General features: G+C 41.8%; 1 protein-coding gene across 1 annotated transcript in view; it reads right to left on the bottom strand.

Annotated features, from left to right (window-relative positions):
• LOC308690408 (uncharacterized protein) overlaps window positions 1-23035 on the bottom strand; it is a gene marked incomplete at its 3' end in the record, with an annotated part of 35463 nt that extends 12428 nt beyond the window's left edge. Inside the window, exon 1 of the mRNA XM_081364809.1 lies at window positions 20359-23035. Within this exon, the coding sequence (XP_081220935.1) occupies window positions 20359-21648 (1290 nt within the window). The 5' untranslated portion in view covers window positions 21649-23035. The remainder of the gene's footprint in view (window positions 1-20358) is intronic.
• Window positions 23036-26495: the final 3460 nt, after the last annotated feature.

Raw genomic sequence — 26495 nt, 5'->3', positions numbered from 1 at the left:
GCTCCTGAGCCGGTGGTGTCTGCTCCTGAGCCGGTGGTGTCTGTTCCTGAGCCGGTGGTGCCAGTTCCAGTGCCTGAGTCGGTGGTGCCAGTTCCAGTGCCTGAGTCGGTGGTTCCAGTGCCTGAGTCGGAGGTGCCAGTTCCAGTGCCTGAGTCGGTGGTGCCAGTTCCAGTGCCTGAGTCGGTGGTGCCGGTGGTGCCAGTTCCAGTCCCTGAGTCGGTGGTGCCAGTTCCAGTGCCTGAGTCGGTGGTGCCAGTTCCAGTGCCTGAGTCGGTGGTGCCAGTTCCAGTGCCTGAGTCGGTGGTGCCAGTTCCAGTGCCTGAGTCGGTGGTGCCAGTTCCAGTGCCTGAGTCGGTGGTGCCAGTTCCAGTGCCTGAGTCGGTGGTGCCAGTTCCAGTGCCTGAGTCGGTGGTGCCAGTTCCAGTGCCTGAGTCGGTGGTGCCAGTTCCAGTGCCTGAGTCGGTGGTGCCAGTTCCAGTGCCTGAGTCGGTGGTGCCAGTTCCAGTGCCTGAGTCGGTGGTGCCAGTTCCAGTGCCTCCAGTTCCAGTGCCTGAGCCGGTGGTGCCAGTTCCAGTGCCTCAGCCGGTGGTGCCAGTTCCAGTGCCTGAGCCGGTGGTGCCAGTTCCAGTGCCTGACCCTGAGCCGGTGGTTCCTGTTCCTGAGCCGGTGGTATCTGTTCCTGATCCGGTGGTGTCTGAGCCGGTGGCGTCTGTTCCTGGTCCGCTGATATCTGTTCCTGAACCGGTGGTGTCTGAGCCGGTGGTGCCAGTTCCAGTGCATGACCCTGAGCCGGTGGTTCCTGTTCCTGAGCCGGTGGTATCTGTTCCTGATCCGGTGGTGTCTGAGCCGGTGGCGTCTGTTCCTGGTCCGCTGATATCTGTTCCTGAACCGGTGGTGTCTGAGCCGATGGTGTCTCTTCCTGAGCCGGTGGTGTCTGAGCCGGTGGTGTCTGCTCCTGAGTCGGTGGTGCCGGTTCCAGTGCCTGAGTCGGTGGTGCCGGTTCCAGTGCCTGAGTCGGTGGTGCCGGTTCCAGTGCCTGAGTCGGTGGTGCCGGTTCCAGTGCCTGAGTCGGTGGTGCCGGTTCCAGTGCCTGAGTCGGTGGTGCCGGTTCCAGTGCCTGAGTCGGTGGTGCCGGTTCCAGTGCCTGAGTCGGTGGTGCCGGTTCCAGTGCCTGAGCCTGTGGTGCCGGTTCCAGTGCCAGTCCCGGTGGTACCAGTGGCAGTTCCAGTGCCTGAGCCGTTGGTGCCAGTTCCAGTTCCAGTTCCTGAGCCGCTGGTGTCTGTTCCAGTTCCTGCGCCGTGGCCGCCCGAGGGGTCTTCACCGCCGTGGCCGCCCGAGGGGTCTTCACCGCCGTGGCCGCCCGAGGGGTCCTCACCGCCGTGGCCGCCCGAGGGGTCTTCACCGCCCTGGCCGCCCGAGGGAAGGTCTCCGCCCTGGCCGCCCGAGGGAAGGTCTCCGCCCTGGCCGCCCGAGGGAAGGTCTCCGCCCTGGCCGCCCGAGGGAAGGTCTCCGCCCTGGCCACCCGAGGGAAGGTCTCCGCCCTGGTCGCCCGAGGGCGGCCCGAGGGAAGGTCTCCGCCCTGGCCGCCCGAGGGAAAGTCTCCACCCGGCCGCCGGATGAACTGTTTGCTTCGCCCCGGCCGCCGGATGGACTGTTCGCTTCGCCCCGGCCGCCCGATGGTCCGTTGGCTTCGCCCCGGCCGCCGGATGGACTGGGTGCTTCCCCCCTGGTCGCCGGATGGACTGTTCGCTTCGCCCCGGCTGCCCGATGGACTGTTTGTTTCGCCCCGGCGACCGGATGGACTGTTTGCTTTGCCCTGTTCCCCCGATGTACTGTCTGTGTCACCCTGGCCCCCTTTGAGTCTGTTACCCCCTGTTTCTGTTTCCCTTCATGGACCTGGCCCCCCGTCCCTCCCCCTGATCCTCCACCCTGCCACCTCCCTCCTGAACTCGTTTTGTTCCGTGTCCTGTCTTGGAGTGTCTGGGAGCCACTCCGTAGAGGGGGGGTCATGTCACAGTGTCTGGTTGTGTTTCCCCGGGTATCCACTAGATGTCCTCCTTCCCCCACGGTGTCATTCACAGGAACTACCTTTCCCACAATTCCAGTCTGTGTTATTGCACCCAGGTGTTTGTAATCTGTTTACCCAGCTGTCTCTCGTTGTCATCTCGTCTGTTCATGTATTTAAAGCCCTGTTTGTTCCATGTTCTGTGTGTATCGTTGTTAATGTCACACCGTGTCTGTTTCCTGTGTTCCCTACCTGAGCTTGTTTTTTTTTTTTTTTTGTACTGCCTGACTGGATATTGAACCCTGCCTGTTTTTGACCACGACTTTGGATTACCCTTTAATAAACCTCACTCTACTGCACTTGGATTCATCTCGCTCTCTTCCTTGTGCGGAACCGTGACACCATCAGGTGACCTAATGGAGAAAAAAGAAAAACCTTGGGAGAACCCAGACTCAGTCGGGGGACAAGTTGTATTGTGAGAGGTTTTGTGGGTGGTTTTTTGAACCGATGATTAGTACCTCTGTCTTGTCTGGATTTAATAAAAGAAAATTGCGCGTCATCCAATCTTTTATATCTTTAACACACTCTGTCAATTTGGATAATTTAGCGTTTTCATCCGGCCGTGATGAAATATAGATTTGAGTTTCATCAGCATAACAATGGAAACTAATTCCATGTTTCCTTATAATATTTCCAAGTGGCATCATATATATTGAGAATAATAGAGGGCCTAACACAGATCCCTGCGGCACTCCATAGTTTACTGGAGTTATGATCGATTTTTCTCCATTTAAATAGACAAAATGGTAGCGGTCTGATAAGTATGATCTGAACCAGCTTAATGCTTGTCCTTGAACACCAGTATAATTTTGTAGTTGATCTAAGAGTATTGTATGATCTATAGTATCGAATGCAGCACTAAGATCAAGTAAAACTAGTATTGAGATACAGCCTTGGTCAGAAGCTAAAAGTAAATCATTCGTGATTTTAACGAGCGCAGTTTCAGTGCTATGGTGTGGTCTGAATCCAGACTGAAACTTTTCATAGATGTCATTTTCTTGCAAGAAAGAGCCCAGTTGAGCGGACACAACTTTTTCTAGTAAATTTGAGACATAAATGGAAGATTTGGAATGGGTCTATAATTTGCTAGATTATTATGATCTAAATGTGGTTTCTTAATGAGAGGTTTTATAACTGCCAGTTTAAATGTTCTTGGAACATAACCTAAAGATAAAGACGAGTTAATAATATTGAGGAGAGGCTCTTCCACTACAGGTAACACTTCTTTCAATAGTTTAGTTGGTATAGGATCTAATAAACATGTTGTTGTTTTAGATGAAATGATAAGTTTATTTAACTCTTTTTGTCCTATAGTTGTAAAGCACTGTAATTGTTCTTGCGGGGTGATAATTGAGGCTGAATAATAAGGCGCAATTGAACATTTACAATTGTGGTTCGGATGTTTTCTATTTTCTCAGTGAAGAATTTCATGAAATCATTACTACTAAACTGTAACGGGATATTTTGTTCGGGTGATGTCTGTTTATTTGTTAGTCTAGCCACGGTGTTAAATAAAAACCTTGGATTATTTTGGTTATTTTCTATTAGTTTGCGGAGGTGCTCAGCCCTGGCCGCTTTTAGGGCCTTTTTATAACGTGACATACTGTCTTTACAAGCGATTCTAAAGACCTTTCCACGCGATTCTAAAGAAAGATTAGTTTGTTTCCATTTACGCTCTAAATTACGGGTTTCTCTCTTTAGAACACGCGTAGTAATGTTGTACCATGGTGCTTTAATTTTCTCTCTGACCTTTTTTAATCTAATTGGTGCAACAATATCCAGTGTTTCAGAGAGAATGGAGCTCATAGTGCTAGTTAGTTCTTCTAATTCATCTGTTTGTTTGGGTTCACTGAGCAGCTGAGACAGATTAGATAAGCAATTTGAGAAATTATCTATGGTGGATTGGAAGGATTGTTCTGCCTGGTCGATAGCGCGGCGCCGCATGACATATTACAGCAGTACGTAATATGCAAGTTACCATATAATGGTCAGTGACATCATCACTTTGTGGAATGATATCTATATCGGTTGGATCGGTTCCATATGATATAATTAAATCGAGTGTATGATTAAGACGATGAGTTGGTCCGGTGACGTTTTGCTTGACCCCAAATTAATTTAATAAATCTGTAAACGCAGCCCCTAACGCATCATTTGGATTATCTATGTGTATGTTAAAATCTCCAACAATTAATGCTTTATCGACATTGACCAATAAATCTGAGAGAAAATTTGCAAACTCTTTTAGGAAATCAGCGTAAGGCCCAGGCGGTCTATATACGGTAGCCAAGGCTAGAGATAATAGGGATTTTTTTCTAACATCTAAGAGCGTAACATTTAGTACAAGTACTTCAAACGAAATAAACTTATAACCCGTTTTCTGAGTAACATTGAGAATATCTCTATAGATTGTTGCAACACCGCCGCCACGACCAATCAGACGGGGCTCATGCTTATAGGAGTATCCAGATGGAGTAGACTCATTTAAACCGAAATAATCATTTGGTTTAAGCCAGGTTTCAGTAAGGCAAAGTACATCGAAGCTATTGTCAGTGACAATTTCATTTACAATAACTGCCTAAGGTGTGAGTGATATAATGTTTAGAAGACCTAGCTTTAGAAATTGTTTTTGTTTACTAATAGCAACATTTTCTGTTTTAATAACAATTAGATTTTCCCTAGATCCTGCAGTAGATTTATTATTGGATCTCACTAAACGAGGAATAGACACAGTTTCTATGCAATGTTCTACACTAGTATTTATATCAGTTAAATTGGTGCAGCAGAGACTATGATTTGGACTTTTGGTAACTAGTCATCTAACGGTATTTAACATTTTGGAGATGTTATCCGACAGAAGATCCACTCCGAATCTGGGTGGGTGTAAGCCATCGGCACGGAAAAGCCTAGGATGCTCCCAAAACAGATTCCAATTGTTTACAAAGAGCAGTTTCTGCTCATTGCACCTTGACATTAACCATTCATTTAGCGCGAATAGTCTACTAAACTTTTCATGTCCTAGTCGGTACGTGGGAAGCGGTCCTGAATCAATAATCATTGTTTCGGGCGATGTGCTGCGTACCGTATCGATCAGATTCCTGAAGTCTTTCTTCAAAACCTCCGTCTGGCGCAGCCTGATGTCGTTCACTCCCGCGTGCAGGACCACAGTTCCGACGCGCTCGTCACTGTTCAGAATCTCGGGAACGCAAGCGGCGATTTCAGAAACACGAGCACCAGGAAAGCAGTGACTGTGCACCTTACTTTTACCTAACGTAGCATGTACGTGTTGAACGATGGAATCGCCGATGATCATAGCATCGCATTCTGTTTCGCGAAGAGGGGAGAAGCGGTTTTGTGTGGATAACTCGAAAACCGGGAGGGTCGGAGAGAGTCTTGGTCTAGACCTGACTCGCGTATTCCGCTGCGGAACCATCCAGGCTTCGTGGTGGCGTGTTGGAGCCGGAGTGAACGAGACCATGGCTGATCGCGACCTCGGCGCTCCGGACTGATGCTGAGTAACGCACGGAGTAGACGAGGTCGGAATCAGTGGGTTAGTAACGTTAATCACTGATTTGTGAGCATCGGTGCGTGATGTTTCAAGAGCTAACCGCCGGTCTCTTAGCTCGGCTTGTCTCACTAAAAGGTCGTGGATCTGTTTCTCAACAGCTTCCAGCTCAGACTGCACCGCGTGCAGCTCAAATGTGTCCTCACCTGCACCAAAAGGTAGACTACTTACATCTGATATATTCGCCATTTTAACAGATGGACAGTAAGTTAGCAACGACGCTACCAGTGATGCTATCAGTATTAATACTACTTTATGACTAAACTCTTGGATATAATCCGTCTTTTTAGTGGTACGGGTGTAGAGTAGATGCACGATAGGCGAAAAAAAATGTTTGTTTGTAAGTGAGTGTGGAGAAGACGCGTTCAGTCGTGATCCACAGACGTAACCTATAGGAGTATCCAGCGTTGGATCACTAATAGGCTTGAGACGCGTCTGCTCAACAGTTCGCATTGTAACTATGAGGTTTGAGCAGTAGTGCTTCTCAGTGAGGAAAAGTGGAAAATGTTCGTTGTAAGTGAGTTTAAAGAGAAAATCAAGAATTATAAATCAAATCGATAGAGCTCCAAAGACAACGCGTTCAGACGCGACGCATGCGCAATGTGAAGCTGAGATGCAGGACAGATGAAATAAACGAGTATACATATGATTAATGAATTACAAATTTAACCAACCAATACTTTGCATGAGTGAGGACAGAACACGTGATTCCTTCCCCGTGTATTGGCGAACCGGCAGATTGGACCAAAATAGCGGGCCTTACATACTCTAGTAGGACGCGGATCTGCTTGTCCACCGACTCCAAGTCCATCTGCACCGAATGCAGCTTGAACGTGTCCTCACCTGCACTCACAGGTAACGTTAGACACACATTCAATATATTCGCCATTATAGCAGATGTGCTATAATGGCGAATTATAGCTTTCAGTGATACGGGTGTAAATAAGACGATCGATAGGCGCGACCACGCGTGCAATGCTAGCGGGCTAAGGCTAGTAGCGGAAGTTCGGAAAGTTGGATATAAGTACCGATATCAAAGCAATCCGATTGTTTTTTAAAGAGAATAGTATTCCAGATATGTTCACACGCTGTAAAAATGAAAATGTTTGTTTGTAAAAGAGTGTAAAGAAGAAAATTAAGGATTACAAATTAATTCAACGGAGCTCCAATCACAACAACACACTCAGTCGCGATGCATGTGCATCTGTCTAATCTTGATTTACATTAGGGCTGTACGATTTGGGGAAAATGTCATATTGCGATAATTGAGGTCAATATTGCGATTACGATTACGATTGCGATATGCGATATAATAAACAAATGGTTTCATGAGTCAACTTGCTTGGTTCTCAAGGAAAATAAATGCACACACAGATTAGTGATAATCAGCCTAAAGAAAAAAGTTCTTTAGTCAAGAGCAGTGAGTGTTTTTCTCTGTTCCCTTTGTTCTTTGATTAACTTCAGCAACAGAATTATTTTTTTATTGCATTTTAACAAGAACAAAACATAATTTACATACAAGAGTACATATAACCATACATGTCAGGGGTAAAGAAAAATAATAATAAAAAATAAAAAAATAAAAAAAAGAATAACTTTAGCGACATTAGTGGCTACTGTACTGTCCCTTTAAGACCAGCCGCTGTCAGAGACGCGGATCTCACACGCGCCTCATTCTTTCACGAGTCATCACAACTCTTCATGTTCATCATAAGACTACTCTTATGTTATGACATTTTGGCATAATTGTGTGTGTTATTGTTCGTTCAAGCTCGAAAGAGAACTATTCTGTCATGCTGTTTTGTGCGCACGCACGATATTAGCGCGAGTCTTTCTGTCTGTCACAGTCAGGACATTCACAGGCAGCGCGTTCATTTTGGCATCATGTTGTTCGTTCTACCGCGAAAGAGAACTTGATACTGGCGCGCGTCTATCTGTGTGTGTGTCAGGAGGACATTCACAGGCAGCTTGTTCTTTTATGTCTTATCGCGCATGAATGGTTTAAAAGCATTTGCATTAATAAGTGCGTTAACAGCACTAATTTGTTTATTTAATATAAAATCGCAGTATTTTGCGTCATATAATTGCGTAGGCTTGACATCGCGATTGTGATTGCGATACGATTAATCGTGCAGCACTAATTTACATTCATCCATTTTGTTGCATACATTTAATGTTTCACTCAACTTAGTATCTTTAGTTATATGTATACCCAAGTATTTGACTGCAGTTTTAATAGGGATACCATAAGCTGCCTCAAGGTGGCAGGTCTCTTAATGAGGCCTGCCCACCTGGGTATTGTTACCTTTCTAAGCCTCGTACAACTGGCCGGGGTGGGGGGCTTGCTGTAATACATCGCAGCAATCTGGTGCTATCCCCCGTGGCCATTCCCAATACGGACACATTTGAAAGTCTTGTTTTTAATTGTAAACATCCGTTTTCTGCAACAATAGCTCTTATTTATCGCCTGCCTAAACCACATCCAACATTCATCTCTGACATACACAGTTTTCTTATTTCCCTTTGTACAATATACTCCAACATTTTAGTTATTGGTGACTTTAATGTACATATGGACTCCCAGACCTGCCGACTGGCGTCTGACTTCAAATACACATTAGACTGTATTAATCTCCATCAACTTGTTGATGTCCCAACACATACTAAAGGCCATATACTGGATTTAGCGATTACTGACTCTCTTACAGTTACTGGCCTTGAGGTGTATGATGTTGGCGTCTCTGACCATCTGGCAACATTATTCAAAATCCTACTGTCATCTTCTTTTCATAAACCAAAACGTCAGATGACTTTCCAAAATATATAGAACATCGACTTCATCTCTTTTAGTCAGGATTTACATCTTCTCTCCCCTTCCCCAGATTTGTCAATGGATGAACTTGTGCATTTTTACACCACCAGCCTTAGCTCCATTCTGGATAGTCATGCTCCAGTTAAAAGCTGGACTGTCACTTTCTCTAGGTCCGCACCCTGGTTCACAGGAGAACTTAGAGAGATGAAGCAGTCTGGTCGTGTCCTGGAGCGCACCTATAAAAAATCTGGCTTGATGGTGCATAAATTGGCCTACCGAGAGCACCGTAGGGCCTATGCTAGAGCTCTCTCAAAGGCTAGGTTACAGCATTATTCCATGCTGATTAACAACAATGCAGGTGACTCCAAAAAATTGTTCTCCACAATTCACCACATTCTCAAACCACAGACTGCCTCATTTTTCAGCCATACCGACTCAAATTGTAATAAATTTCTGCATTTTTTCACTTCCAAAATAGACTGTATCCGTTCAGCTCTCTCCCCTCTCACATGTTCCACTCCCGACATCCCTACAGTACTGATCACGCAAAAACTGTCACATTTTTCGTCTACAACGCAGCAAGAGGTCGAGAATATCATCCGTAAATCTAAACCATCCACTTGCTCTCTTGATCTACTCCCCACTGCTCTGCTCAAAACCCACCATCTTTCCATTAGCCCTCTTATAACTAAAGTGATAAATCTTTCACTGCAAACAGGAAATGTTCCAACAGCCCTAAAAACAGCTATTATTAAACCTCTTCTTAAAAAACCCACCCTAGATCCTGAACCTCTGTCAAATTACAGACCCATCTCTAACCTCCCATTCATCTCAAAAATGCTAGAAAAAGTGGTTTCCTCCCAGCTCCATACCCATCTCAGTTCCAAAGGTCTGTATGATAAATATCAATCTGGTTTTCGCTCTCAATACAGCACAGAGACAGCCCTCCTCAGAGTGACCAGTGACCTCCTTATGGCCTCTGACTCTGGCTCCACTTCTCTGCTTATTCTTCTCGACCTCTCTGCTGCGTTTGATACTGTTGATCATCGTATCCTCCTTCACAGACTTCAGCACTATATTGGTCTCTCCGACACTTCCCTAAAATGGTTTCGCTCCTACCTCACAGATAGGACTGAGTATGTAGCCTTGGGGGAGGCAAAATCCTCACCACACATTGTTACCTGTGGGGTCCCCCAGTGCTCCGTACTCGGTCCAACCCTTTTTACAATTTACACGCTTTCCCTTGGTCGTGTCGTCAGCAGGCATGGAATTCACTACCATTGCTATGCTGACGACACACAACTTTATCTTCATATCACTCCTTCCGGCTCCCCTTCTGCCACCATTTCCCGCCTTACCTCCTGCCTGGAGGAGATCGGGGCATGGATGAATCAAAATTTTCTGCAGCTGAATGGCTCTAAAACAGAAGCCATCCAAATCGGAACGCCTCATCAACTACATTCGTCTCCCATCACACTTGTTTCATTTTTTGATAATACTATTTCCCTCTCTCCCTCCGTTACTAACCTTGGGGTCAAGTTTGACCCCAACCTTTCTTTTGACAATCATGTCACCTCAATTTGTAAAACCTCGCTTTTTTCACCTCCGTAACATTTCCAAACTGCGTTCCTCTCTTTCCCTTTCAGCTGCAGAGAAGCTCGTCCATGCCTTTGTCTCCTCCAGGCTGGATTACTGTAACGCACTCCTGTTGGGAATCCCTGGCAAGAGCCTCCAAAAGCTCCAGTTTGTGCAGAATAGTGCTGCCAGGGTCCTAATGAGGGTGCGGAAACATGAGCACATTACCCCTATCCTAAAATCCCTTCACTGGCTCCCTGTTCACCTCCGCATAGAATATAAGATCCTTCTGCACACCCATCACTGTCTGCACGGTGCAGCCCCCACATACCTCACTGATCTCCTTTCCCCACACACCTCCACCCGGACCAGAGCAGGCGAACGGCACCTCATGGTTACACCTAGGACACGGCTCAAGACTATGGGTGACAGGGCTTTTAAAGCATCCGCTCCTCGTCTGTGGAATGCCCTTCCAGAAAAACTCAGAGCTCCCAAGACCACAGATGTTTTGAAAAAAGAATTGAAAACCTTTCTTTTCAGAAAAGCGTATTTTTAAGTGCCTGTGTATTTGTTTTAATTATTTTTATCTGTTTGAGCCTTGTAGCACTTTGAGATTTGATGTCAAATGTATAGTGCATTAAAAATAAAATTCATCATCATCATCAGTCATGTATAGATAACAACTCACACTTTTTTAAGTTCAGTGTTAACCCAGATGCTTTTGAGAATGAGTCTATAGTTTCTATAGCCTTTGGGACCTGCTCAACATTTTTAAGAAATAGAGTGGTGTCGTCGGCCAGCTGACTTATAACTATTTGGTTATCAAAGACATTTAACTGTTCAATATCTGAATTTTTAATGAGGATTGACAACATTTCAGCTGCAATTATGAAGAGTGATGGTGAGATGGGGCAGCCTTGTTGTATCCCTCTGTTGATAGTGAAGCGAGGCGTAGTGCCACCTGAGAGAGATACTGAGCTGTTGGTGTCGTTATAAAAACATTTTATAGTGTTTCTAAATTTTTCCCCAAAGCCACAGAATTCCAGAGCCTTAAAAATAAAGGGGTGCTCTACCGTGTCGAACGCCTTGTAAAAATAAAAAATAAAGAATAAAGCCATCATCTTTAACATGCTCATTATACTCAAGTGAAACAAGGACAAGGCGAACATTATTGTGTATTGGTCTACTTCTCATAAATCCTGATTGAGTGTCATTTATTATTTGAGGAAGACCCTCTTTAAGACGATTTGAGATTATGTGTGTTAGCAATTTATAATCATTGTTTAATAGTGTTATCGGTCTCCAATTGTCCAAGACTTTGGGATTTTTGTTTGGTTTTGGAATGAGAACAATTACACCTTGCCTAAACGTCTCTGGAAGTGAATGGTTAATTAAAGCTTCTTTAAGTGTTTCAAATAAAAGTGCTTTGATATGCTCCCAGAAATGTTTATAATAGTTGTCTGCCAGGCCGTCTGGGCCAGGGGAGCGGTCAGAAGTCAGACATTGCAACGCCTTTTCCAGCTCATTATACGTGATCTCTGCCTCACATGTATTTTGGAAGTCCTCATTTATTTGGGGAATAAAACCTCTAATTTTATTAAAGAAAGCCTCTGATGCATCAGCTGAGAATCTAAAAGAATATAGATTACTGTAAAAGGAATAAACTTTATTGATTATAGTTTTAGGATCAGAGCATTCATTTTCATTAATTTCATAATCATTTTCATTAATTCCTATATTATTCCTTTCCTGGCGAGTTTTTTCTAATCTACAGAAATAAGATTAATTCCTTTCTCCTTCCTCGATCAATTTTGCTCTGGATCTGATAAATGCTCCATTTGCTTTTCGTGTATAAATATGATCTAATTTGGTTTGTAGAGTAAGTAGTTTCTTTTTGTCAGTGTCCGTAAGCGCGAGTTTGTTACAGCAGAGACTTATCTCTCTTGCTAAATTGGTCTCCTCTAAAAGGGCAGATTGTTGCAATTGTTTACTGAAAGAGATTGAAAAAAATTCTTATTCTGAATTTTAAAAATTCCCATTTGGAGCTATAAGATAGAAGGTTGGGGTCTTGAGTAATTTCATTAATTATGTCTTTAATCCCTTGGCTATATTTTTCAGATTGTAACAGGCTGGCATTGAGTTTCCAATAACCCTTGTTCAGAGGTGGGTAGTAACGAAGTACATTTACTTCGTTACATTTACTTGAGTAGTTTTTTGGAAAAATTTTACTTTTAAGAGTAGATTTGAATGTGGGTACTTATTACTTTTACTCGAGTACATTTCTAATGAAAAAACGGTACTTTTACTTCGTTACGTTGGGCGACGTTCCTCTCGTTACTTTATTTTAATGCAATATGTGTTGTTAAATGCGTAAGTGCGATGTATCTTTTTTCTGGGCTTGAGCGATGCTCTTTTGAGTCGATTCTGTTCAAAGACTTCATCAAACAAGTTGGCAGGTCTGTCTAAATCGGTTCGCGAATCAGTTTGAATGAACTGTTCAGTTCCTGCACGCACTGAATCATCTGAAGCGATTTCAATTCACACTCGACTCGGAGTCGTAACAGGAAGATTTAAGCACATCAAGAGCGTTAGATGAAGTGGACGTGGACCTACAGTACAGTCAAGTGAGAGCAAATCTGCAAATGCATCATATATTTGCCAGCGACTAATAATCTTTATTAGTTGAACATCTTCGTAAGCTGTCTGTGAATGAATGATTCCACAGGACGATATATTCGATTTCATTTCACTCAGGTAATACATTTTACAACCAAACAGATTATTACGCCATGATAGCACTTCTAGAAAGTATGACATTACCCGTTTTTTGGACATATACATTAATTTATACATTAAATAATCTACCATTGCCCACAGTTTATGAACACCCGCCATCCCGCGGTAGTTTGTGTGTATTGTTGGGCAGTGGCGTGCGAACTCGACTTGAAAACAAATGCCTTTAATTGCCTGCCGTAGACACAGTTAACCAGTTTAAACATGCTTGCAGAAATATACATTTGATTATATTTTGGAGAACCGACAGAAGAAGATTCGTCGATGTACTTTTTTTTTTTGTGTGTGTTCAGATATTCAGTAGCAGTCATGAGCGCGAGCACATGTGAAGAGTTTTAACTCTTTCTTCTCTGTGTCAATTGCATGCCTTTGAATGCAACACTCTACAGATTCACTTTATTTCAACATTGTCTAATAATCCAAATGTAGTTGTATAAGTTATATTACTATTATACAAACCAAAGGACAGGCAATGATTTTCTTTTTCAGGCTACAGATGGGAGAAAATGCTTTTTGTTGCAAAGAGAGCCAGACAGTCTACTTATGAAAATAATAGTCATTTAAATAAAAATAAAAATTTGAAATAATATAATTTTATATATATGACGACTTCAGATGCAAAAGCCTCTAAGTACCATCTGAAATTTTCTTCTAAAAGAGCATTTTTATCAAGCTTGTACGTTTATGTTCAGTTATTTCACTTAAATGGCAATGAAAAGTACCTATTAATTGGCATTAAAGTGAAATTACTGTACTTAAATATACAAGCTTTATAAAAATGCTTGTTTTAGAAGAAAGTTTCAGATGGCACTCAGAAGCTTTTGCATCTGAAGTCTTCTTCATATATATATATATATATAATCCGAAGTAAGTTACTCGCTACTTGAGTAGTTTTTTCATTGGATACTTTTTTACTCTTACTCAAGTAACTATTAAGATTATTACTTTTACTTTTACTTTGAGTAAATATTTCTATAAGTACTTGTACTTTTACTTGAGTACAGTTTTTGGGTACTCTACCCACCTCTGCCCTGGTTTCGTTTGGGATTATTACTGGGTTTCAAAGTGAGATTAATAAAGCAGTGGTCAGATAGAGGAGCAGAAGATATAGAGCAGTCAGATACTAAATCTTTTACACTGTCGGAGATTAACCAAAAGTCAATCCTTGATTTGATTGAACCATCCGGCTTAAACCAAGATAATTTTTTTAAGTTGGGGTGCATCAAGCGCCTTGGGTCAGACAGATTATGAGTGCTACAGAAGCTGACTAAATGAGGGTTATAGTGATGATTATGAAGCTTGGTGGGCGAGCGGTCTAACGATTCATTAAATACTATATTGAAGTCTCCTCCTAAGATAATATGAATTGTTGGATAACGCAATTTCAAATTTTTAACGAGACCATCAATTTCAGAGAGTAGATTTTTGTTTTGGTTTATGTTGTTATAACCATAGATATTTCCTAGGATGATAAAAGAGTCTTTGATTGAAAGAATGCATAGTATCCAGTGACCATCTGTGCTCTTTTTGGAAGTCACAATTTTCCCAGGGAAGTTGTTCAGAAGGACAGCAGAACCCGCAGAACGATTAGTTCCATGACAAAATACGATTTCATCACCCCACTGATTGGACCAACATTTTTCATCCGTATTGATTGAATGAGTCTCGTGCAGCAGGACACAGTTTGGTTTCTTTGCTTTTACAGAAGAGGAAAATTGCTTTTCGTTTGATGCTGTCTCTAAGGCCCCTTGCATTAAATGAAATGAAACAAAAATTAGAATCAACAGTAAACATTAAACAGGAACTCACCACTTGAGAAAAGAATAAATTAACCTGAGGTATATCAGCAGGAGAAAACTGCTTTGGAATGTGAACATTGGGCAACGTCCCCTTAAAAACAGTCAACTCGGAAGTCCTTCATAGAAATGTAAACAAATTTCTTCACGTCAGACAGTGAGATGCTAGTGAAACGATGTGTGGTTAAGGAACCACAATCCTTTTTCCATTTATGTATCCAATTGGGCCTCTGAAGTAAGCCCGCTGACCTGCTTCTCTGGCCTGCTTAATCTGAGGCCACACTGCTGCTCTCGCCTCCCGGTCGGCTGGAAGGATGTGCTGTTGCTGCATTAGCTTTCTTCATCTTGTTAGATAGCGGCATTTCAGAGTGTGGAACTCGCGCTGAGTAAGTCCACTTAGTCACCTATCCACGTAGCTGTGTTGGTGTAATTTTTAATTATTAAAAGAAGGACTAGTCTGAGAATTTGGGGACAAACAAACGGAGCTCTGGGTTAACGAGTGCTCAGTTCGCCATCTTGCCCGCGGAAGTCTACGTCCTGCCACCGCAAACATCCAATAGGGAAACTCAACTGCAGTAGCCACCGTTCAGCCTGAAGAGGGCAGCACTCAGACGTTCTTACACCATACATTGTAGAATTAAAACACTTTATACCCGAATGTCAAAAAAGTTACTCGAATCAATGACCAGCACTAATAAAGCCCCATTCTTACAGATCATTAACTAAAAAAAACTGCTTTAGGGTTTAGTTACCCTTTAATGATTTTTATGGCGGTTGGTATACAACCTCAAAGTACCGCCACCTGCTGGTTAGGAGTGTGTGGTCGAGATCGCAACACCATTTTCCTAATTTATCCTAAATGCCTATATTCTTTTATCTAAATCAGTCATAGCATTAAAAAACAAATCAAAACTTCATCATATGAGTTCCTTTGTAATATGTTTTGCAAGTCGAAATTCAACTTAATTCTTTTAAAATTGTAAATCGATATTCTCCTTTCATCAGGTCTACAATGTTCGCATCCTGTCTCATGTTTCCCCATTTTTCCAAGCTACTAAATGTATGCTCAAATCTAAGTCTAGAAATAATAGAATATTCCTCTCTATTTCTCCTTGTTTACCAGCATTTCTTTGGATGTTATAAAGCCATCTTCCTGTTTTTTTCTTTCTCCCATTGTCTCTGCCATCTACTTTTCACAATGTTTTATTAACTTCACCTCAGTCTTACTAATTTACTTTAATGTCTATATCTTTGGCTTCCTTGGCACATTCACCTGGCAATCCATAGGCCTATATATCCGTTTACTAACTCAAGAGGTTGGGTTAAAGAAAATGAAAATGTTTGTTATAAATAAAACAGTAAATTATTATATAATAATTTTACTATATAAAATTCTAGAATGCTGAGCCAAACAGAACCTGAAGTAGATAATTGACTCCCAATTGTATTAATAGTTGAATTAGGTGTTAAAGCAGTTAATCTCTGTGTTCTGGGTTGCTTGAAAATTACAGGTGTGTTGGAACTGAAGTCTAGGACAGATGGAGACCCCTTGTCTTTACAAAGCTCATGATCTTTCTGGGTACTTCTTCTACACACTGCAGTAGAGCAGGGGTTCCCAACCATGTTCCCATTTCATGTTTTACAGTCTGCACATTCTGTACCTCTCCTTATCTGACACACACCCGCTTCTGCAGTCTAATGAGCAGATGAGTGGAGTCAGGTGTGTTTATGAGGAAGACATATCAAATGTGCAGCGCTTGTGGGGACTATCCTGTATCGTATGAACATTCCCTTTGGTAAAGAAGTTATTAAGACAATTATCAAAAATCAAAAATTAAGAAGAAATGGCAGGTCAGGTGGGACATGCATAATAGTGGAAGTAAATATTAGTGTAGTTATTACGACTCGTTAATTTAACTGATCGGTTAGCCATCCCGCGATCAACAATAGATTCAAACGCCTAGTTTGCAGATTCTTAGAGTAAGATTGTGACAGTTCCTTTCTGTCTAAAGATACAATATTCTCATTCACTCGTTGTAAAGCTCCCATGCTGAGTTTTTTTATTTTTTTATCATAAACTAAGTTAGACAAGTTACACATGCTAGCAGCACACAACATTAATACATTGGAATACCGTATGCACTAATAATATTGCTCTAATCGCGTTTAGATTCTCAATTTAATACACTATATCTTGATGTAGCAGAATTTGTATAAAATAAAGTTATTTACCTTCCGTAGATTGCAATATGTCCGTTGTTAAAATTCTTTGTCCATATTCCTTGTTTGTTCTTCATTTACATCCAAATAATAAATTACATAAAATAATCCATGTTTTAAACGATGTAAAACCCACAGAATAGGCTAATATTGAAGATCCCGCGCAGCAGCAAAGCAAACACCGACTCACTCAACTGAACTAACTGACGTTTATTCAAACTTGACTCGTAAAGGCGCGCATAGTTGTCATTGGCTAGATTCCTGGATGACAGTCAGAATAAACAGAGAATAACCAATCATGCTCATAACAGCTAGGAGAGACAGCCAATAGTGTGGCAACATTGCAATTACAGGAAAATATGAATATATATATATATATATAATATAATGTGCTATTTATTTGGTTGTATTTGTAGGCTGGCTTTTATATTTAATCAATTGGTTAAAATTTTTTTTTTTTTTCATTGCAGCATGATTAAAAATTAAACATTAAAAATTAAAGATTAAAAATACTGTAAGAACTTAGTAGGCTAACTGACCATATATAATATTTATTTACCACTGTTCTGATAAAGCGCAATTTAATAGAGCAAACAAACAGAGCAAACACTGCATATATTCATATACAATTCTGTATGTAGATCTATATGAAAATCTAATGATTTGGTATCATGGTAGTGACAGTTACATTCATGTGACACATAGTGACCCTTTTACACTTTCACAAATTCTTGACCTTTCCTTTAGAAACTTATGCCTAATAATGTCAACATCCTTTTTCACCCTGTGTGGCACTGGTACACAACCTGTTGGTTTAGAGTTAATCCTCTGTCCAGCGCAACACTTTGGTAACATTGGCATAATTATATACAAGTTACAACATAATACCCCGGGTTTCACACTTCACAGGCAAGACTTAAGCCTGTAGTCCCAGACTAAAATGCATGTTTGAGCTGTATTACTTGAAAGCAACTTGCACTGACATATCTTATGGCAGTGCCATTGTTTTGTCTCAAGATGCACGCCAGTAATGTTTTTTTTTTTTTTTTCTAAGGCACATTTTTAAAAGCTATAATTAAATACCCAAATTGAACTAAGGACAAATCCTGGCTTTATCTAAACCATGTCTGTGAAACTGGGTCTGGGTTAGAAATTAAGGGTTAAGGTTAACCCTAACCCTAACCTTAACACTTGTCTACAGACTTTTATTCAACAGCATGGTGTTAACTGCATTGGTTAGGCCTTTAGCATTGATAAAGGACAAACATCTTCTCACTGTGACAGTCTGTTTAGTAAAGATTGTTTGTATGGATTGTCCCTAAACTAGAGCTATTGATGCATTCAAGACATACCTGTATCATAAAGATCGTATTTACAAATTGAACATACATGAACGCTGCCACAATGATGAAAATATGAGTAGGAAGCTTGGGATTTTCTTTTAGCCCGATCTTGAAGAGTTATGAGTGTGTCAGTGAGAAACATGTAATACCACAATACTTTGGTATTTAGCAGTTACATTGTCAGGCATTTCTATTTACGATGAAGGAAGCTAATGCCTGCACAAAATATGACAGTATTATAGTATAACAATATAACATGTAATGATAAATTTTACAGTGGCTTCATAAATTTATTTAAAACATTAAAAAAACAAATAGTCAAACCTCATGAATACAAACTTCCCAGGAGGACTTAAAAGCGCCATGTGTGCATCATGAACCCTGTTGGTGTCTGACCAGCAAGATCAATTTAACAGTTAATGATATAGTCCGTAAATTAACAGTCAGTTAATTAATTTACAGATATTGTTTGTCATTTTGTTCTGAACTAGTTCTGGCTGTCAGTCATTGACTGTTTCTGGATTTCAACGGACGTTCAGATTATAGTCAGTATGAACGTCTTTTCTGAACTAGTTCTGGCTGTCAGTGGACGTTTAGATTATGGCCGGATTGGACATCTTTATTCACGTCATTTATGGACTGTTTCTGGATGTCAACGGACGTCCAGATTATAGCCAGTTTGAACGTCTTTTCTGAACTAGTTCTGGCTGTCTGTGGACGTTTAGATTATGGCCAGATTGGACATAATTTCTCAGTGTCATTAATCGACTAATTCTGACTGTCAATGGACGTTCAGATCATGGCCTGGACGGATGGACTTGATATCAACCTGTTTTGTACGTCCACAGACGTCGCTTGCTCCGTGGGTATCGATAGTTTTCCCAATAAATGGGATACCTTGATAACCGGTATTTAGCCCATGCTTTATCCCTTTGCTTTAAAATTTTGATAAGATTAGAACTAATCCAAGGTAAATGTCTTCCTTTGACTCTAACCGTTTTCATAGGGGCATGTTTATTAATTATATTTATAATCTCAGTGTTATGATGAGGCAGGAATGAAGCGGGGAGAGAATCAATCTGCAAGCATTACTTTTAATAAAACAAACAGGTAAATCAGGCAGACAACAGAACACAGAACTTAGGACCATAGCTGTCAACCCTCCTGTTTTTTCCGGGTTTCTCACGTATTTTAACTCTTTTCCCGCTGTCTTCCCGTTTTAGTATTTTCCCGTAAAATATCCCGTGTCTTAAAAACGGCCAGATTTTCATCCTAGGTCTTAAATTTCATTTAGTCAGGTGACAGGTCTAAAAAAGTGTTTACCCTCGTTTATTTCCAGAAACGCTGGCCGCAGAAAGTTGTCACAAAACGTAGCAAAAAAGTATGGAGTTGTAGCCTCCGTTCGCGTGCTACCAGTCGCTCGTGGCTTGATATGAGCTAGCTCGGCCAGACGCCGTTCACATATCGCGTCTTTTGCGCGCTCAAGTTTGTTCAACTCTCCCTCTGTCTCACACACACACACACATCAGATAATCGTAGATAGATAGAAAGATAGATAGATAGATAGATACATAATGATCCCGAGGTAACTATCTATCTAACTTGGATAATGCGTCGTCACGTGTAGGGTCTTAAATTTGAATCTTTATGGGCTTAAAATGTCTTAAAAAGGTCTTAAATTTGACTTACTGAAACCTGCAGAAACCCTGAATGTTTACTTTGTTAATAGATAAAGCTCTTTAAACATATCCATTGGTCTGTAATATATATTGTGTAGTTATAAACTCTTTAGACTGTTAATGATTAGTGCTTTTTTAAAAAGTTTTTGGGTAAGAATCGTGTAAAAAAAAATCCCTTATTTTGACGATGGATTCCGGGAAATCTCCCTTATTTTCAATGTTCAATGTTGACAGCTATGCTTAGGACAGGAACATGGAAACAGCTACAACGACCGACAAACAACAACTGAAGCACAGAGGTTTAAATACACAGGCAAACAAGCTAAACAAGATAACAAGGGGGTGGGGCTAATTAGAAACACCTGGGAGACTAATAAACGAGAAAAACTACAAAGGACTATAAAACATGGCACAAGACAGGAAATAACAAAAGCAGGCAGGCAGGCATAGCAGGCAGTGCAGGCGACCAGGGAGGAGACAACCCTTCAGGCGGCCAGGGAGGAGACGAACCTTCAGGCGGCCAGGGTGGAGACGACCCTTCAGGCGACCAGGGAGGAGACGACCCTTCAGGTGGCCAGGGTGGAGACGACCCTTCAGGCGGCCAGGACGGAGACGACCCTTCAGGTGGCCAGGGCGGAGACGACCCTTCAGGTGGCCAGGGTGGAGACGACCCTTCAGGCCACCAGGGAGGAGACGACCCTTCAGGTGGCCAGGGTGGAGACGACCCTTCAGGCGGCCAGGGCGGAGACGACCCTTCAGGCGGCCAGGACGGAGACGACCCTTCAGGCGTCCAGGGCGGAGACGACCCTTCAGGCGTCCAGGGCGGAGACGACCCTTCAGGCGTCCAAGGAGGAGACGAACTTTCAGGCGGCCAGGGCGGAGCAGACGGTTCAGGAGGCCAGGGAGGAGACGACCCTTCAGGTGGCCATGACACAGGAACAGACACCGGCTCAGGAACAGGAACAGAACCGGCTCAGGAACAGAGACCGTGGCAGCGGCTATTTCTGCTGAGGGCTCAGGTTCAGGCGTGTCGGCGGCCATCTCTGCTGAGGGCTCAGGCGACTTGGCAGCGGCCATCTCGTCCGGAGACACTGGCTCAGCGGCGGCCCTCTTGTCCAAAGACACTGGCTCGGCAGAGACCATCTTGTCCTGAGACACTGGCTCGGCGGCGGACATCTTGTCCGGAGACACTGGCTCGGCGGAGACCATCTTTTTCTGAGACACTGGTTCAGCGGCGGCGGCCATCTTGTCCGGAGACACTGGCTCGGTGGCGGCCATCTTGTCCGGAGACACTGGCTCGGCGGCGGCCATTTTGTCCGGAGACACTGCCTCGGCGGCGGCCATCTTGTCCGGAGACACTGGCTTGGCGGGCGTGATGTGAACAGTCTCTGGATAGGCAGATGTGACGTGAACGGTCTCTGCAGAAGTGACGTGAACAGTCTCTGGATCGGCAGACGTGACGTGAACGGTCTCTGGATCGGCAGACGTGACGTGAACGGTCTCTGCAGACGTGACGTGAAGAAACTCAAGCTTTACAGGCATGACGTGAAGAAACTCAAGCTTTGCAGGCATGACGCGAAGAGACTCAGGCTTTGCAGGCATGACGCGAAGAGACTTAGACTTGGTAGGCATGACGTGAAGAATCTCCGGCTCGGCAGATGTGGCGGCAGGCATCCTGGGGATAAGAATAAGGCGTGGACGCCTACTTGGCTGGAGATTACCATTTAAAACTGCTGGATTCATTGTTTGCTCGGTCGTTCTGTTATGATGAGGCAGGAATGAAGCAGGGAGAGAATCCATCTGCAAGCATTACTTTTAATAAAACAAACAGGTAAATCAGGCAGACAACAGAACACAGAACTTAGGACAGGAACATGGAAACAGCTACAACGACCGACAAACAACAACTGAAGCACAGTGGTTTAAATACACAGGCAAAAAAGCTAAACAAGATAACAAGGGGGTGGGTCTAATTAGAAACACCTGGGAGACTAATAAACGAGAAAAACTACGAAGGACTACAAAACATGGCACAGGACAGGAAATTACAAAAATCCACACAAGACAAGGGGAACACAAGACAGGAATCATGACACTCAGGATGAAAAAAACCCAATGCGTCCTCAACAAATGGAATTAACTGAAACCCATCCCAGTTTATATCAATTAGGTCTTAAAAAAAAACACCCACGTTCATATTTTTACACGGTAAAGGAGTACAAGTTCTCCAAGGAGAACTTGGAGTTTTAATTTTCCAGACACAATATATAATCGAGTGATCACTTAAACAATCAGACAATACACCAGATTTAATTATCCTTTCAGGATTAGTAACAAGTATCCAATCCAACAAAGACGAAGAACGATAATTAACTCTGGTAGGCTCATTGATTAACTGGGTAAGATTTACACTACAAAATAAATTTCTATCATTAACAAAGGAACGGTCCAACCAGTTTCTATTAAAATCACCCAAAATAATCAATTCATTGTGCTTCTCAAGTTAAGTCATATTCTTCATTTATATAGCGCTTTTAACAATGTAGATTGTTTCAAAGCAGCTTTACAGAGATAAGCGTATAATTTAAGGTAACAGAGATTGTTTTGGCTTTATAGCGGTTCTTTAATAAAGTTATTTTCCAGCTAAAGTTAGTTTTGATTGATTCGCTTCCGTCGCAACGATCATTTGTTATTAAATTAGGGGCCGCTAAGACGACACCATTCTCTCTACATAGACGTTAAACGCGAACCTGTGAGAAACGCTGATGGCGGTCACATGCGCATTAACAATTGGTTCTATAGTTATGTGCGTTAGAATATATGTGCGCAGGTTTGGAATTCCCTACAGACCAAGCCTAAACAAAGTACTGGCGTTTCCTTATAATTTTTGATACAGAATTTTATTTTATTTTGTCACTTAGGGGTAGGTACGCGAAACGAATTGTCCCGACAACGCTTTATCTGTAGAGTGGGAAAGGGATCCTCCATAGGGAGGGCAGCGGAATATCGGTTTCCCATGTGTAACCCCTCTCACCCGGGTCCTTCACACCCCGCTCCGTGCGGGTCTCGAACCCGGGTCTCCGGCATGAGAGTCAGGCGCTCTAACAAGGAGGCTAAAGACTGCAGCCTCTAGCGTCTGTCACTAGAGCGCCTATTGAGATCAGAGGAGTGAGGTTTACTCGCACAGCAACTACTAGCTGGCCTCCGTTACACTCACCCCCCTAAACCTCACTCCCATCCGGGTCACGGCACCAATGCAACCCCTCTCACCGGGTCCTTCACACCCCGCTCCGTGCGGGTCTCGAACCCGGGTCTCCGGCATGAGAGTCAGGCGCTCTAACAAGGAGGCTAAAGCAACTACTAGCTGGCCTCCGTTACACATGCACCATCACCCTCAACGTATAGGGATACAGCAAAGAGTATTTAAAGTCCGCAGCACGGAGGTTCTTCTTCACAGCATCAAACTGCCGACGCTTCTTGATCAAACCGGCACTAAAATCCGGATAAATGTGCACTCGAGTACCTTTATAAGAGAGTTCTTTTTTTCTCCCTGGCCAAACATAAAATCTTTACTTTGTCCTGAAAATGCAGAAACTTGACCAAGATTGGTCTAGGCCCAGGCCTGGAGCCAGAACTAAATGTAGGAGAGCGATGGGCCATCTCAATAACTGGTGCAGCAGAGAACTGATCTCTGCCGAGAAGATTATAACTGGGCCAATTTACAGAGCAGTCGAATCCAACAGCAGACGCTCAAGCTAACGCGGATCATAGCTGACTAAACAGTGCAATATAGAACAGTACAGTAATTGACTAAACTTTTGAAAAGCACCACAGTGACACATAGTCACCACCATAATCTTCTGTTAGAAGCCCAAACAAATGTTTTATAAGACATCCTTAATAATAATTCAAAGTATGGTCAAAATATAGTCAACTTGATTAACTTTTAAAAAGAGTTTTTTGGTTACTGTCAGATATCTGGAAACATATGGTGGGATGTAATTTCAGGAAATACTTTTGAATAGGATATGCTTTGCTATTAGAGTGACCAGAATATTTATTATGCTACCATGAACTATGATAACATGCTGTAATGCAACTGTGCTCTGTGGACTCAAAATGCACCATACAGATATTGAAATATGTCAAATAATCTAGTTATGTAATATGTTTGCATTGCTTACCTAAACAGACTGCAGTGTGATTGTCCTGACACTTCTCAACCATCCACATTTTTTACATCAACACTCCCTGGAAGTTTCAGGACATCAAATTGTATGATAAGCATTTTAATATAGGCCTATGTCTTGGAACACACACACACACACGATAAGTTATAATTAATACTAATATAATTAAAGGTGCATTGCGCAAGTCTCTGAGCGCAACTGAACGCGCATGACGCCACGCCAAGTCTCAAATTCCGACCCGAATCCCTCTTATTTATTTTACTGTACAGGATTATAGAGGCAATCGCAGTGATCAGAGAAGGGCTCATTCAGCCCATCAGGCAATTGTTTAAGCATGTATGGGTTAGAAAAACGGGTATTTTTAACATGAAATGTTGCGCAATGCACCTTTAATACTGCGATAAGTAATACTTCATACTACTAACCCTTACAAAAGCTTGTGTAAAAATCATGTTAAGTATTGGTATCGCATAAAATTTGAAAGTACCAATATGTCGATACAGATGTTGAGCAATATAAAAAAAAATGTAATACAATAATGTGTTTAAAAAAAGACAGCAAACAAATTAGTGTGCTGATACTAGTAAAATCTATATATTTGTTAAATGTGTTAAATTATGTTATTTTACATTATTATGTTCTTATTTTCTGTGACGGGCAGCCCAGAGAGAAGCTACATCGAATTAAATTCAATATATTTTGTTACAGTTTATTATGTCACCAAAATAGCAATTATAATGTGGGGGAAAAAAAACTATTTGGTTACACTTTATGCGTCCCCGTTACAGTGTAAGTATACATTTAAGTACTAAGTAATAATAATTAACTACATGTACGTACTATAACGTTTTGGTAGGATTGGGGTTTGGTTGAGGGTTAGTTGCATGTAATAATGTCCAATTTATAGTTATTACTGTAGTAAATACATGTAACGTGTAACAAGGACATTAAAAGTGTTACCAAATTTTTATCCTTAATGTGTGACTTTTTTATTTATTATAAACAAACCTGAAATAAATAAGCACTTTTATTTTGAAATATGTTTTTACTACTTCCAGCTGCTTATATAAATATATAAGTATAGATACAAATAGATAAATAAAATATAAAAACAAAATTGAAATATAAACACCATAAGTATAAATCATAATTCATTAACAGTGGATCACTTGACGTAGGTGTGTATTCATTGCCAACTGCTCTGAAACAGCACACACTAGAGCCCGCAACTAGACCATCATTTTTTATTTTGAAACGTGTAAGTTAGCGTTCATATTTTTTTAAATAATATAGCCTTTTGAAGTTTATTAAATACATTGTCATATCGCGATTCCTGCTTTTACTTCCCCAAAACACCTCTTTAAATAATAACTAACACTTTTCATATAATTTAAGATATACAAGTTTTTTTATTATATTAAATCATAAAAACAAAGCATTTATTCTTACTAGAAGTAATAGTCCTTGGATGGGGAGGCAACCATGTTCATTTTATGCCCGCATTTCTTGCACTTAATTTTACATTTCAACAAGCCAATCATTTGCAACCATTTTATTAATTTTAAAGACGATTTCTTGGTTTCTCCAACATAAACTTTACAAAAAAAAGGGACTTTTCTCTCCAGTGAATCCATAGAGCTGGCGGATCGAGCTGACTAAAGCAGTTTGTCCGACAATACAACCCAAAAATGTAGATTTGGCACACTTTCATTTGATTGGCTTATGATGTTATCAGAATCAGATACACCTACCTGGGGTTGTGTGTTGGCAGAGTTAACACGTGACCGAGTACTTCTGTATTTAGTTATGTATGAAGTATTTAGGTGATTATTTTTAGTTTAGTGCTGGTGGTGGAGGTGGAGGCACACAGGATGGCAGTGGCGGTGGCACGTAGGATCTAAGCCTACATCCCTTGTCTACCCCACTTGGACCACTCACCGGGCTTGAAGGCATTCCAGGATTAACTGTTCCTTTAATCATTAAAAAACGTTTAATTAAATAAAGGTTGTATTGCATATCTGTAAATGTGTGAAATAAAATGTGCACTTGATGACTTGCTTTTGTCTTTTTAAGTTACATTTTTAGCATATGAATAAACAGGAAAATCGACTATTTTAATAAACGTATATCTTAAGGGCAGCTGCATCTATTGCTAGATTTGTCACTTGGATATTTTAGGACTTTCCACTTCCACGGAATTTGAATTGGTTGATTTAAATTATACACAATAAAAAAGCAGAATTTTAAACAGACAAAAACTTATATAATGTGTAGATAAATCAATTACTTACCATCGTCACCACAAATCACATCCGTATCACCTTGGAATTCTGGAAGAACTCCACTTAATCCTGTTTCCCCTATAATCGCACCCACCCTTGCATCAAAGGCTGAGAGGTCAGTGATTCCTTGACCACCACCAGTTGTTACGACACTGCGCCTGTGTGCACATATTCT

This window comes from Scardinius erythrophthalmus (assembly GCF_964197995.2).
Source record: "Scardinius erythrophthalmus genome assembly, chromosome: 5".
NCBI lineage: Eukaryota > Metazoa > Chordata > Actinopteri > Cypriniformes > Leuciscidae > Scardinius > Scardinius erythrophthalmus.
Note: the sequence above shows the minus strand (reverse complement) of the source record. Positions and strands in the feature narration are given on the sequence as shown.